This window comes from Arachis stenosperma, chromosome 3, assembly GCF_014773155.1.
Source record: "Arachis stenosperma cultivar V10309 chromosome 3, arast.V10309.gnm1.PFL2, whole genome shotgun sequence".
Lineage (NCBI taxonomy): Eukaryota > Viridiplantae > Streptophyta > Magnoliopsida > Fabales > Fabaceae > Arachis > Arachis stenosperma.
In genome coordinates this window covers 164434764-164449530 of record NC_080379.1, presented here as the reverse complement: position 1 = coordinate 164449530, position 14767 = coordinate 164434764, and the positions used below count along the sequence as shown (strand labels likewise).

Genomic DNA, 14767 nt, shown 5'->3' with positions numbered 1-14767 from the left:
TGTTATTAGATGATTCAATCAAATATATTAATCAATTATATCTTATTATTAACGATTTATAATATTATTTTATGTCAAGATTTTATCGTTGGAGTAACCACGCCATAACTAATAATTATGTGAGTTTCATTGTTTGTGTTTTTTTTTTTTTTTGACACTAACTTATTTCATAGTTAGTTAATTCCCATCGATTTGATATGATGATATTCTCAACTTGAAATTAATTTTTTTATTAAGCAGATTATAAACCCTTAATTTAGTTGAATTAATTAATATAATTCTCATTGTTATATTTTGCAAGCAATATTAATTTAGATATTGGCTCCGTTAGTGTAAAATCAAAAGTTTGAAATTGGTCAAGTGCACGTGCATGCGATGCATTTCGCTCCGGGGAGTGGTAGATAGAAGGAAGCAATAACTAGGAAAGTGACGCCATATATAATAACTTACGAAAAATGACTATCTTAATTAAAACGATAATGATGCATTAATGTTTTTTATGGGTAAATAAATTTTCGTAGTGGTTTCTAAGATGTATGACTTTTATTATTTTAGTTTTTTAAATTTAAAATATCATATTAGTCTTCAAGATCTAACTTTAGACTAATGTAAACTATTTTTAGTTGAGCTAATTCTGATTTATAATGATTAAATACTAAATAGTATTTTTTTTTGTTTTAGTTTTTAAATAAGATTTAACCGAAATTATTTTGGAAGATGAAGAAAAATATAATAATTTATACATTATATAAATTTTTTTTATCTTATCTAAATGTCAAAATAAAATAATATTATTTAACCGTATATTCAACATGACAAAACTAATTCAATACTTAATATTAGAAAAAATCTAAAACTAATATAGTATCTAAAATTGAATTTCAAAAATCCATATAATAATTTTAAATTTAAACGACTAAAATAATAAAAGTTGTCAATTAACGAATTTAGTCGCCAGCAATAATGATGCATTGATTTATGTTGAGGATTAATAGCCGATTGACAATGAGAATGAACGATGGGCTTGTTATGGGCCAGGCCCGTGTTAGTAAGGCCCAATGGGAGATAGGTCCAATAAGGCCCAAATGTCGGTTACATATAAAAATTGTTAAGGAAGCTTTCATCCGCAGTGTCATCCAAAAACCCTAGCGGCCGGCAGCACACTCTGCATCGTCATCGTCTTCGTCTTCAGGTGTTGCAATCATGGTAAAGGCTTCTTCTGCTCTTGAATCCGTGCATGTAACCGTATAAGTTTGTTGTGACGATTGTGAATTTTCGTTTTGCAGGCAGATGTGGAAGGAGATACTGCAGCGGCGGCGTCAGCGCCAAAGAAGAGAACGTTCAAGAAGTTCAGCTTCAGAGGAGTGGATCTGGACGCGCTCCTGGACATGTCTACCGACGAGCTCGTGAAGCTGTTCACCGCGCGCGCTCGCAGAAGGTTCCAGAGAGGTCTGACAAGGAAGCCGATGGCGCTTATCAAGAAGCTCCGGAAAGCGAAGAGGGAAGCTCCGGCGGGTGAGAAGCCTGAGCCAGTTCGCACACACCTTCGCAACATGATAATTGTTCCTGAGATGATCGGTAGCATCATTGGTGTTTACAACGGAAAGACGTTCAACCAGGTTGAGATTAAGCCTGAGATGATTGGCCATTACCTTGCCGAGTTCTCCATATCTTACAAGCCCGTCAAGCACGGCAGGCCTGGTATGGTGCCACCCACTCTTCCAGGTTCATCCCTCTCAAATGACGACTTCATCACCACCTCCCCGATACCAGATTTGTGTTCATGTTTTAGATTCCATAGTAACACTCAAGACTTTTGCTTGCTTTCAAATTTAAGTTTCTTGTTATATCTGCCGATTCTCTTATTATGAAACCAACTCTAAGCATTCATCAGCGACATGGTATTTTTTGTGCGCGATTTTAGTTATTTCCTCAAAATTACTTTCGACTTTTGTCAAACTTGCAAATCTTCGTATCATGAAGATGATGTAACCAATTCAGCACACGCCATAGTGATTACTGATTACTGAGTGCTTTTTTGTGGAGAGGATTAATATAGTGAACTTGGAAGAATTGTATAAATAACGAATTTAAAAATTGAGTCATTGCCTCTGTGAGATTGCATTGATATCTTCTCAAGGTGTAATGATTTAAAGTGAGATTCACGATGGGAGAAGAAACAAAATTTTAATGGGAGTGGGAAAAAGGAAAAAACCTCTCGAGGCCCAAGCAATATGTTTTCTTTATGGTGTGGTTTGTACAGCAAGTGTTCTATTCCCTCAATGATGAGGGTAACAGTTAGGTAAATATTTCAAAATTTCAAACATAAATGGCTTTATCATCATCAATGGAAACATATTGATGATCAAGCTGCTGAATGGTGGCAATGCAGAAAATGCGTTAGACCAGCAGTAAGCTATTAAACATATATAGGACTAGTACTCTTTTTGTGCAATTTGGTGATAAATGACCAACAAACATCTGGACTCTCTTTTGAGGTGGAAATCAAATGATCTCTCAAGAATTTAATTCAAATATTTTGATTAAAAAATCTTTGGTATACAACTTGATATATAAATGATTATTATGTGTAGGGTTTACACTTTCATGCTTGTCAAAATCTAAAACTTATTAGCTTGGGGCACGTTAATAGTCCTAAAAAATCTTATAAGCATAGTTGGATGTAGTTGCTCAGAAGTCAGAACTCTCCATTCTTCATATTATCACACTAGAAGAAAGTTCAAATACCAATCGAATTGAATCAGTTGACATTTCAAGCTCATCCCAAACCGGTAAATTGCCCTTTAAAATGTAGAGTTTCTAATTTATGTTTCTTGACAATCATAAGCTTTGCTTAGTTGATTTTTCCCCCTTTTTCAAATGAGGGCAAGGCAGTGAAAGTGAAAGTGAGTGATGTTTCTTATCGCAATGTACAATGAACCTCAACTTGTGAGAACCGTATCCAATTGATTTTTGAAGAACTTAGTCTGTCTAGGTCTGAGTTTTCTTCTTATTTAACATTTGAAAAGATTAAATGTAACTTAACCTTATGAAGAAATTTGTCAATGAATTGAATTCTTCATTTTTTGCTAAATATTATATTTCAATCACATGTAATAATTATATAAAAAATAAGCAAAAAATCCAACTCCTTTATGATCTAACTCTCTTAGTAGTAGAGACATAGATTTATAGAAGATATATCCAAAATTAAAAAATGACAAAATCCAAAAGAGAATTTTCTTGAGTGAAAGAACAAAACAAAATAGGGAAAATTATTGTAAAGGACCGCTAGGAAGATTTAATTATTAAAAAGGACCTTTAATATTAAAATTATTAAAAAGGACCAAATCTTCTTATAATATTTAAGAAGAAGAACCAAATCTTTCTATAAAGAGACAAATATATCTTTAATTATTTTTATTTATTTTTTATAATTTTCCCTTAAATAATAAAAATTACTAAAAATAATAAAAATAAATTTTAATAACAGTTTTACTAAATATTATTTTCTAAAATTGGTCATCTAAAATTTTAAATTAATAATTATTCTTCAGATACTTACACAATAATACTTATTTCGTGTTATGTATTATAGTAAATTGAGTTTATGAACCGATTCAATTTATCATGTATTTCTATAATAATAAATTAAATTGGATTGATTAGATTTATTAAAGAATTTAGTGCAGATATAATTTTTCACTTGTTTTAATAAATTGAAATGGCTTAATTCGATTTATTTAGATATTTTATCTTATTAATAATTAAATTTATCTAATTTAATTTATATAGATATATTTAAAACAGATGTGTAATCAAATAATTTTATGTAGGATATCTGTATAACTTTAATCTCTATTTATTAACGTAAATTACCTTTGAATTTATATCATGTTTTTTATATAATTTAATGGCTAAATTAACATGAATGCTTTTTTTTCCAAAGATAGAAGACTCAAATCCACGCGACCTCTTAATTGAATGTGGGAAGACCTCTTAAAAAAAATTAACATGAATGCTATACCCCAAAGAAAATATAAAATGCATGGTCTCTAAAAATTATAATCTTTATGTTGATAAATTTTATTTTTCTTAAAATTTTAATAATTTTTATTTATTTTTTAATTTTGTGATCTTTACCCAACAAGAAAAATAAAGTTAAAAAATTAGAAAAGTAAAAAAATACATAAATAAATAATAAAAATTACTAAAATTTTAGAAAAAAAATGTTAATATAAAAATTATAAAAAATAAATAAAAAATAATTATTTATTTTTTTATAGAAAGATTTGGTTCTTCTTCTTAAATATTATAAAAAGATTTGGTCCTTCTTAATAATTTTAATATCAAAAGTCCTTTTTAATAATTAAATCTTCCTAACGGTCCTTTATAATAATTTTCCCAACAAAATATGAGAAAGTCTAGTAGAAAACAATATAGTCAGACATAGTGAATAATAGTAACGTAATTAATCATAAAGATATTTTGATACAAAGATGAAAATTAAAAATAATTACATAATTTGATATAATTAAAACTTTTTAATATAATACATATTAATATCATAGTTATTATTTTTAGGTGAAATAGTAATTGATATGACTAAAAGAATACAATATCATAGAATATAAAAAAAATATTAACAAAAAAATTGAAAAAAATGAAAACTTATATACAATTAAATTAATAGCTGAAAATTTTTAAATAATTTAATAAATTTAAGTATTTTACTATATTCTTATCAAATATCTCTCAACTATCAACTCCATCTGAGTGTCCACTTTAAAGAAAAGAAGAATCTATGGGAAGCAAGGAAAGCGTATTAGTAGCGGCGTTGTAGGAAGAAGGAACCTAAAACAGTAAAACCCTGCTTCCGTTCTCTCAAGTCGCAACTGGTTTCAGCCATCACCGCTCATGGCTGAGCTCTCTACCGTTACACTCGGCGGCAAGGGCTCCTCCCTCTCCTCCTCCGCCGTTTCCGCCGTCTCCGCCAGCCTCGCCCATGTCCGCATTGATACATCTGCCCTCGACAGGCTCTCCACCTCATCGTCCTCTGCAACGCCCTCGTTGAAGCATACCATCGCAATCCCTAACTTCCTCTCCCTCTTCGAAATCCGAGCCTTCCTCCTCGTACTTCTCAACAAGCTCCTCCTCACTCCCTCCTCTTCGATTCGCCCTGACCTTCTTCTTCTCATTTCCGAATCCCTCAATTCCAACCCCAGCGCTTTCCGATTCGAAGATCTCCAAGTCACTCAAGACGAGTTGCTCGTTCTCAACAACGTTTCTTCGGCATTGCTTGGAATTTCAGCTATTTTGGACCACCAATCCGCCGCATTGACGTCCTTCTCCGATGTCGCCGCCGCGCTGTCCTGCGAGGCCTCAAAAGCCGACGTGACCGCCTTCAATTTGATGGATTCCGGTGACGGTCATACTTCCAAGGAGGAAGTTGGAGTCGCAAGTGATATGAGGGTTCTGCTTAACGGATCCAAGCTGGTGGGAAAGGAGAAGATTGGAGCGGTTGCCAAGGTTCCAAAGATTCATGGAACTTTGAGGGAACAGGTTAAATCGGTGCATTCAAAGATGCGAGTTGAGTTAAATTCGGGTTTTAAATTGGCTGAAATTCAGGCTGCTAGTGATGGAACTGAACAAGCTGTCTCCACTGTGCTGTTGTCATTGGCAGCGGCATTGAGGGAACTTGGTGAGTGTAGTTTTCTGCGTGCTAAGAATAATTTGGAGTCCATAAGCAGTGATGATTTGAAATCGAGCATTGGGGAGATGTTTGGAAAGGAATGCCCCACTGATGCTAGCTTAGATAGTGGTTTCAATGCGGCTTTGGGCTTGGTTTTAGAAAAGGAATATGTTAAGTTTGCAGGCAAAGTCAACGTGCTATTGGGGTCTGTTTGGAAGATTGTGGCATGGGAAGTTGTGACTGCCTTTGCTGTACTTGAAGGTGGGGAGCTGAATGAAAAGGGTCAAGGGGTTCAGGGCAATGCAGAGAATTCAAAAGCAGAGAAGAAGAAGAAGAAGGTTGTTTTGGGCAAAGGAACTAGTATGATTTTGCCATTGATTAAGGACGGGTTGCAGAGTAAAAGAGCGGCTGCTGTTGAGAATTCAGGGTTGTTAGAGACAATGGTGGGAAACTTTCAATTGTTTTTGGATTCAGCCGAACCTGAGTTTAATGGATTTTTATTGAAGGTAAAGGATATTCTGGAAAGCAATGAAAGCAGAAGATTGCCCAAGATCCCTAAGGTAATTCTCTAAATGTACTTGTGAAGCTTACAGATTTAATCTACTTAATTCGTATCAAATTCGTTCGAGAACTTTTATGTGGGTTAATAATTGAAAGAGTAGACTGCTTGAGCTTGATCAATTACAGCAAAAGGCATCTTACAAGGGGTAAAGCTATAAATAACATATATTCCAAATCCAATGGCTTGTGCTGCTGAGCTATTATTCATTTGTCTACTTTTATCTTTTTGGCATTTGGTGCTGCTGTCTATGGATAATGGAAATGTTCTGTGTTTGCATATGTTACCACATGGGATGTGCTTGCTGGTAATCTTACGTTGAGTATTACAATACAAAATTTCAGGGAACTCGTGATTTCGCTAAAGAGCAAATGACAATTAGAAAGAAGGCATTTTCAATAATAGAACAAGTCTTTGAGAGGCATGGCGCCACAGCCTTGGATACCCCTGTTTTTGAGTTGCGAGAAACTCTGATGGGGAAGTATGGAGAAGATTCAAAGTTGATTTATGATCTTGCTGATCAGGTAAATATATTTATTTCTAGTGTCATTTATGATCTTGCTGCTATATTTGATCATGTTAATTTTTTATTTATCTTGACTTTGCTTCCTTATGACTTCCATGTAGGTTATCTGTAAGATTGGTTTCTTCTTTTTCAAAGTTTATTTCATGCTAACTTGTATTAAACTTGTTTGACAGGGTGGGGAGCTCTGTTCATTGAGGTATGACTTGACAGTTCCATTTGCTAGGTTTATGGCCATGAATGGCCTGACATCTTTAAAAAGGTACCAAATAGCTAAGGTCTACAGAAGAGACAACCCATCAAAGGGAAGATACCGTGAATTTTACCAATGCGACTTTGATATTGCTGGACCATCTGAAAAAATGGCTCCAGACTTTGAGGTTGTTAGAGTTTTGACTGAATTGCTTGATGAGCTTGACATTGGGGAATATGAGGTAAATATTTGTGTTATTTATTATCTAGACACAATGTTCTTATATTGTAGGACCGTCTTCTGTGCTTATAATTTGCTATTGAGATCAACCATCGTGGTCTGTCAATACTTTTTGAAGAGTTGTTAGCAACACAACACTGCCAAGTTGTTCTCATAGAAATGTGCTAATTCTTGGGCTTATGTTCTGTGGCTAGGATTTTTAGTTAATATATGTTCTTGGCTTACATAAGGTGCAATTGTTAATCCCATTGTCATCAGAATATCAGTTCCTTTCTATGCCACTTACTCAATTATCAAACTATATGTAAGCTGATGTGGTCTTTGCTCTTTACCTTTTTAATCCCAATCATTCCTTTGGATGTGACTGGCAATTGATTGTGGTTTTTGAAACTCTATTGAATAATGTGTTAAGATTACACGGTATATTTTGGTATGTGACTCTTTTTCTTGTTTTGTTTTGCAGATAAAGTTGAATCATAGAAAGTTACTGGATGGCATGATGGAAATATGTGGAGTACCACCTGAGAAGTTTAGGACTATATGCTCTAGCATTGACAAGTTAGACAAACAGTCTTTTGAACAGATAAGAAAAGAAATGGTGAGGACATATGCTTCTACTTGTGGTTGTTTGTATTTGGTATATGCTTTTCTTCTATTGCTGATAACTTACTTAGGGTGAATTTGGTATGGCTGTTGCTTTTTAAATGCTGCTGATCTCTTAGTGTAATGTCTTTTGTTTTTTTTTTCTTTTGATTGTAGGTGGAAGAGAAAGGGTTAACTACTGAGACTGCAGATAGAATTGAAACTTATGTGAAAGAAAAAGGATCTCCATTAACATTATTATCTAAACTTAAACAAGAGGGCAGTGCTTTCTTAGAACATGCTGGATCTGCTGATGCATTGAATGACCTGGAAATTTTATTTAAAGCTCTGGATAAATCAAAATGCATTGATAAAGTGGTTTTTGACTTAAGTCTTGCTAGGGGCCTTGATTATTATACTGGAGTTATATATGAAGCTGTTTTTAAAGGGGGTGCTCAGGTAATGCATATGTCTTATATGTCCTCCATTTTGAATGTTCGAACTTTAGTAACATTAACATGTAATCCTTTATTCTTGAAAATACCTCTTTGTTGACTTCAATCTTATGATAGTCATTTTTGTGTATGCACACTTATTTGTTTCTTCTACATGAATTTTATTTGAATCTTTCTCTCATATTTTTGGATTGGTTTATGGTTTTTCCACAGGTTGGTTCAATTGCTGCTGGTGGTCGATATGATAACTTAATAGGAATGTTTGGCTCAAAGCAAGTTCCAGCAGTTGGTGTAAGTCTTGGAATTGAGAGAGTATTTGCGATAATGGAGCAACAGCAGAAGGATCAGAACCAGGTAAAAGTCATAATACTTTACAAGTAACTTAATTGGCTGTGTACGTTAAATATATCATTCTTGATGGTTCTGAGCATGGAATATCATTTTGAAACCAATTTTGCCACAACATTCATTGAACATTGATGCTTTATATGAGCCTTTGAGAGGACAGGATCCCAAAAAAGAAGGAAAGAAAGAAAATACAAGCCAGCTAATGTTCCTAAATAACTTGGATTACTACAGAGTTTGAATGATGATGGTGGCTATTGGCATTGTGTAGCCAGTATTCCTATTTTTGTTTTCGCTTCTGTACCTCACAGTGCGATATAACTTCAGAATGGTATTGTTTTTCTTTAGGTGCCGCGGCCAAACAAGACAGAAGTGCTAGTGAGCATATTAGGGAATGACCTGACACTAGCTGCAGAGCTGGCAGGTGAATTGTGGGACACCGGTGTGAAAGCAGAGTTCTTGGTGAATAAAAGAAGACAGAAGCACTTTGACTTTGCCAAAGAATCAAGGATTCCATGGATGGTGATAGTTGGTGAGCAAGAAATAAAGGAAGGTGTTGTGCAATTGAAAAACTTGGAGGCTAGTAATGATGTAACCATTCCTAGAGATCAATTTGCGGAGCAAGTTCGAAGTAGGTTAAACCCATGAAGGGCAAGGCCCCTACAGGATTGTTTTCTGGATCAGCATTCATATCTTCATATTATAAAAAGGTAGTGTTTGTGTTGAGTGATCAGAGATTAGAAGTAAAATTTCAATTTCGGGACACAAAATTTAAGTCCCTTCAATACCTTCAGAAAATGGTGACACATAATTGAAATTTTAATAACATTTTTTTTTCGAAAATACCTTCATTCAACTTTTTCAAATTTCATGTTTAACTGCACCGCCCCTTTCCTCCCAAACCATGCCTCCCTCTCCTACAACTTCCATCTCAAGTTCTCAACTGCCGCTGCTCCCCTCGTCGGCAGCAAATCTACCGGAGAACCAACCAGCAGAGAAACTGAAGGAACACCTCAAGCTCTCACTTGTGCCGCTTGTGGCTGCAACAAAAGCTTCCATAAGCTTTAAGTTTGAACGGAGGCTGTCACCAACCATGGCCCCTATGGCCAAAGCTTACAAGGACAACGTTGATGAATTCGTCATAACATACTATCCTATGTTGAGTTTTTTTTTCTTGAATTTTGATTTTAAGTTTTTGTAATGATTTGGGGTTTTAGTTTATGTTACCCTTATATTTCTATCTTCGATGTTTTTGTAATAGTGAAGTTAATTATATTGTAATCTATTTTCCTTTAACACTAGAACCACTTGAGAAGAGGGAAATAGAGAACAGATTTTTTCTCTCAAGAATGTATAGGTATTGCAAATTGGTTGAAGAATTTAGATGTTGAGTGAGCGGAGAGCTGAAGGTAGAAGCCGCGTGAGGACCAGAGGTCTTGGCCGGTGGTGAGGGCAGGCACGATTCTGATGACTTGTAAGAGGGTGGAGTGGTGGTTGCCAGTGACGCGTGTGTTGGAGTTCATTGTTTGAAAGAGTTTCAGAAGAATCCCTAGTGTTAGTAACGCCATTTTGTAAAGGGATAAAAGGTATTTAAGTAATTTTATTTGTTTGGGTCTTTATATTTATTTTAAACTAAATAGGATTGAGAAATAATTCAAGTTCATTTACAATAGCAATATTTTTTTTTGGATAGGTTGGTAATTCCTTATTTGATTAGAGAAATATTGAGAATTGAGATTGTCATGTATTCGATTAATCCAAAGTTAGCCCTCCTCCTCAGGTGAAAATCGTTGTGTTTTTATCCTCTTGCACAATCAATTTTGTCTTACCAACGTAATTCATGATTTCTTGTTTTTTCTTTTGTGCAAAGCATCTCATGCATTTTCTTTTTCGATTAATTTCCGCGTTTTGGCCCAAGATTGTGTCCGGCTTCATTTCTTGAATTCTTGTAGTAAAAATAAAATTTAACTTTATGAGCATTATGTATATAAACTTGCAAATATATCTTGAAGATTAGAAATTTAGAATAAGGTAGTTAAATAATGTTTCTTATATAGTAAGTAGTAACTGATGCACTTAGGAATGTCATTCTTGAAATAAAATTAACTACCTTTGATTAAAAGAAAAAGGAATGTCATTTTTGTTTCTAATTTGTCTCGTCAAAAGAAAACGAAGCTATAGTCTTTTATTTGAGTTTGAGACAGAAAGTATGTGTAGAAAAATTCGGCACACCGTCTTGCTTTCGTTTAAAGTCGAATTAATTAGTATTACGATTATTAAAATAAAATATCAATATAATATTATAATAATGAATAACTAAATATTCATTGGAAAAAATTTTCTATTAAGCGCATATATATAAAAATATATGAAGAAATTAAACAAAATGAAAATTTTGAAAAATAATATAAAAAGATCTAATGATGGGGTAAGTGACCTGATCTAAAGTTAATTTGATATTAAATTACGATAGAATAGACGCGACCCATTACATTACTTTACTCTCTCCCTAATCCCAATCTCCACTTCGCAAACATCATCACTTGGACTCGCAAAGTCACACTCATCCTCTCTTTCTCTCTCTTTAACCTTGTGACTTTCTCGCTCTACAATTCCAAAACCCTAGCCCTATCTTCACCTCCTCCGTTTCTTTTCATCGCCCTAATAATGGGTTCCGAAGGATCAAGTGTTGTTGGTCAGTATTCTACACCTTCCCGCCGATTCCCGATTCCTGATTTCATGCTTTTTTGTTTTTCTTTTTTTGTGTGGGTTTTTGGTTCCTAGCATTTTTTACCCCTAAATTGGGTTGAATTTTCTCGATCATTATTTTGACAGCTCGTTCTCTAATTGTGGTTAATTTTTTCGCCTTCTGGATGTTTGTGTGTGCAATCTAGAATTTCTAATTGTGGTACTTTGTTTGTTTGATTCGTGTGAATGGGTTAAATACCTAGCTATAGCTATTACATATGGGTCCGTTATCATGAGATTATAACTTTGCATATTTGGAATTGAAATCATCAGTGTATCAATTATAGATATTTACTTAGATTGTTCTTCTATTTTGTCTTTATTCGTATTCATCTAGTTAATTTCTCAAAACCTAAAATTATCCATCTGATAAATGAAACAGGGAACAAAAAGGTTTTAGCCTGAAGAGTGTGTGATGTTACACTTATCTTTTGTTTTGTTCTTCTTCATTGTTTCCTTTAACTTGGTAATGCCGCATTTCTTTGCCATAACGATGTTCTTGCCTGCTGACATTATAATTTATGTGCCATTTTCTGCTCAAGTGTTGTGGTTTGGGTATTCCTCTCCTCTCCCCCCCCCCCCCTTCTTTCGAATGTATTTGAAAATGGTTGCAACATTTGATAACTATGTTTGCCATTTATATTTAAGTGCTGTATAAAATAATTCCAAATTGCAGTTATCTAGCTTAAATTTTGGCCATATTTGTGCAGTTCCTAGGAATTTCAGATTATTGGAAGAGCTTGAGAGAGGTGAGAAGGGAATTGGAGATGGAACTGTAAGCTATGGAATGGATGATGCTGATGATATCTACATGCAATCATGGACTGGGACAATTATAGGTCCCCCTGGTGTAAGATGTTTGTTATTATTAAAATTATGTTATATGTTATATATGGTTTGTTGTAATAAAACATCTCCAAAAATTGTGGGGGGTTTATCTTGTAATTATTATTTTGCAACTAAATGATTAAGAGGTTATGGAGCTCTCCATTTTAGTATAGTATATTTCATATGATTAAACACAGAACACTACAGAGTAAACATGGTTTAAATGGAAACATGTTACTTGTATGCTTTTTCTTCTTTAATCTTTATGTGTGTGCTGCCTGCTAGTGGATATATATAATTACTGTTTCCCAAGCATTGTATTGACTTGCTGAACTTTCCCATTGATCTTCTTTTTTAACCAGACTGTCCACGAAGGGCGTATCTACCAATTGAAATTGTTTTGTGGTAAGGATTATCCAGACAATCCACCATCTGTTAGATTTCAGACAAGGATTAACATGACTTGCGTCAACCAAGAGACTGGAGTGGTAGGTAACTTTTGTGAGGGATTTATTATGATTGTTGATTGAAGATTTAACTTATAATTAAATTACTAGGTTGAACCACAATTGTTTCCCATGCTTGCTAACTGGCAAAGAGAGTGTACGATGGAAGACATTTTATTGCAATTGAAGAAAGAAATGTCGTCTCCACAGAACAGGAAGCTAGCTCAGCCTCCTGAAGGTATGTTGATCTTATTTCGGATTGTTCGTAGTATTATTTCTATATGCATGATTACTGTCTCTCTACATTCAATAGTTTCTGTATAATGGGGTACATGGATAATTTATAATCTTGATACAACAATATTTGTCTTTCTTTCTCATCCTTGGCTAAACACCATTCCTATGGACATTGATGATTTGATATAGCAGTACATATATGCATTGACTTGTAGGAGAAATATCGTAATGAAAAATATTATATGTGCATATAAGGTGAGGGAAACCAAGCCGACACACACTTTTGATAATTAATTTGTATATTTGTGTATTTGTAAACTTTCATGGTAATATGATATGAACCTAGTATTACTAGAAGAAATAAAACTGAAACTGCTGTAATTTTACTGGTAAGCTGTAATTCCACTATTACAGTGGGAGGTCAGCCTTGAAAGCATGAATTCAAATATGGTACTTTGAAAATAAAAGAGAAAATACCCGAGGTGCCCTTTACTCTCCTAATTCTTTTAGGAATTCTTCTTCTCATTACTAACACCTACCTCATACATATAGATATAGCATTAATTTTCCCTCTTTTAAAAGCATAGGATTCTATTGATGTATGAATCTTACCATCTTAGTTTGAAGATACTGAATGGTCTTGTGCTACTTTTAGGAAACGAAGAAGGAAGGATTGATCAGAAGGGGCTGGTGGTGAAATGTTGTATTGTGTAATCCAGGTGAGAGCCCAGCCCAAGAGTAATAATGTAAATAATTATATTCAATAGATGATCTCCCCTCACGGATTAATGCATTTATAAATGTAATTATGGACCATCTGCGTATCTTATGTAACCTGGAGCAATCAAAGAGCCTCTATTTGATCTCTGAATTTATCGTGAATTCTGTTAAACTGCTTTTATGATGACATCTGATTTGGCTGTTGGAACTATTTATCTTCCTTTTCGAATGTATTGTGTCTAAGTCAATGTGAGCCCGTCTGTATACTTTATGCTGAAAGTGTGGCAATAACAGTGGATTTATCATTGAATTGATTTCCCCAACATATTAATTTGCATCATTGGTCATCATTAATTCCAGTGGTGTTTCGTTTTTGCATTTTGATCATCCTTATTACTCTTAAGAGAGATTATTGTTAGTAGGTGCAGGTAGGGGTGGCAAACGGGCATAACCCCGCCAGGCCGGCCCGCGTAACCCGCCAAAAAGGCGGGTCGGGATGGAAAATTGGGACAGCCAAATAGCAAAAGCCTGACTAGCCCGTCTGTATACTTTATTAAAATGATTATGAAATTATATATATTATTTAATAGTTAATAGGGAAAAAAGATGAGATTTGGCGGGCTTAGCCCACCAGCCCGCAGTTAGGCGGGGCGGAGTGGGATTTCGGTTAGGCGGGGCGGAGTGGGATTTTAGGACCGCCTCACTAGGCGGCGGGGCGGACTTTCCCGCTTGCCACCCCTAGATGTAGGTGGTACGATATAAGGGAAAATTGCTACAAAGGAAAAAGAATTTGACAATGAACCTCCATATTACATTGGGTCTTAATATCCATAACAAAAAATAAATAAATAAATAACGGTCAACCAAACGGTTGATGCGATGTAAGTTGTGAAAACGTAGATATATGTGGTTGTCAAAAAAGGCCACAAAGGCATAATAGTATCTGACACTAGCTCTTACTTTGTTCTCCTTGCTCTACGACGTATTTTTGGGTATGGGTCTCATAGGAGCTATGGTTATTCTGAAATAAAGAAAACTCTGAAGCAGCCTATAGAGCCTTTTAAGTTCCTGCGTGGCCTAAACTCAAAAAACAGACGCTGAAAGTGTGTAAAGAATCAACTATTTGCTTTCTTACGACTTACGAGGCCGAATGTGAAATGCACTGCCCTTCATTATTGAAAAATTTGGATCTTCCAAAT

The 14767-nt window shown here is 34.6% G+C and overlaps 2 protein-coding genes and 1 pseudogene across 3 annotated transcripts; all 3 read left to right on the top strand.

The window, feature by feature from the left end:
* The first annotated feature begins 1124 nt into the window (after positions 1-1124).
* Positions 1125-1938, top strand: LOC130968849 (40S ribosomal protein S15-4-like; annotated as a pseudogene).
* A 2873-nt stretch (positions 1939-4811) lies between these two features.
* Positions 4812-10279, top strand: LOC130969516 (histidine--tRNA ligase, cytoplasmic-like). Of its 2 annotated transcripts, XR_009081860.1 has the most exons (8): positions 4812-6252; positions 6596-6775; positions 6951-7208; positions 7671-7805; positions 7967-8248; positions 8458-8598; positions 8938-9299; positions 9526-10279. XR_009081860.1 is itself a non-coding variant. In XM_057895271.1 (7 exons), the coding sequence occupies exons 1-7, from the start codon at positions 4918-4920 to the stop codon at positions 9235-9237; spliced, it is 2631 nt and encodes an 876-aa protein (XP_057751254.1). In that variant the 5' UTR covers positions 4812-4917; the 3' UTR covers positions 9238-10279. The 2 variants fall into 2 exon arrangements, 1 of the variants encoding a protein (XP_057751254.1); XM_057895271.1 differs by having other exon boundaries at positions 8938-10279.
* Positions 10280-11046: 767 nt separating this feature from the next.
* On the top strand, positions 11047-13878 carry LOC130970484 (ubiquitin-conjugating enzyme E2 variant 1B-like). The gene is made up of 5 exons (XM_057896582.1): positions 11047-11284; positions 12048-12187; positions 12528-12653; positions 12723-12849; positions 13504-13878. The coding sequence occupies exons 1-5, from the start codon at positions 11257-11259 to the stop codon at positions 13560-13562; spliced, it is 480 nt and encodes a 159-aa protein (XP_057752565.1). The 5' UTR covers positions 11047-11256; the 3' UTR covers positions 13563-13878.
* The last annotated feature ends 889 nt before the right edge of the window (positions 13879-14767 follow it).

Coding starts and splice junctions, on each gene's coding strand:
- LOC130969516 (XM_057895271.1), top strand. CDS start 4,918: ATGGCTGAGCTCTCTACCGTTACACTCGGCGGCAAGGGCTCCTCCCTC. Junction 6,253..6,595: donor GATTGCCCAAGATCCCTAAG/GTAATTCTCTAA, acceptor ACAAAATTTCAG/GGAACTCGTGATTTCGCTAA. Junction 8,249..8,457: donor TTTTTAAAGGGGGTGCTCAG/GTAATGCATATG, acceptor GTTTTTCCACAG/GTTGGTTCAATTGCTGCTGG.
- LOC130970484 (XM_057896582.1), top strand. CDS start 11,257: ATGGGTTCCGAAGGATCAAGTGTTGTTG. Junction 11,285..12,047: donor CGAAGGATCAAGTGTTGTTG/GTCAGTATTCTA, acceptor ATATTTGTGCAG/TTCCTAGGAATTTCAGATTA. Junction 12,850..13,503: donor GCTAGCTCAGCCTCCTGAAG/GTATGTTGATCT, acceptor TGCTACTTTTAG/GAAACGAAGAAGGAAGGATT.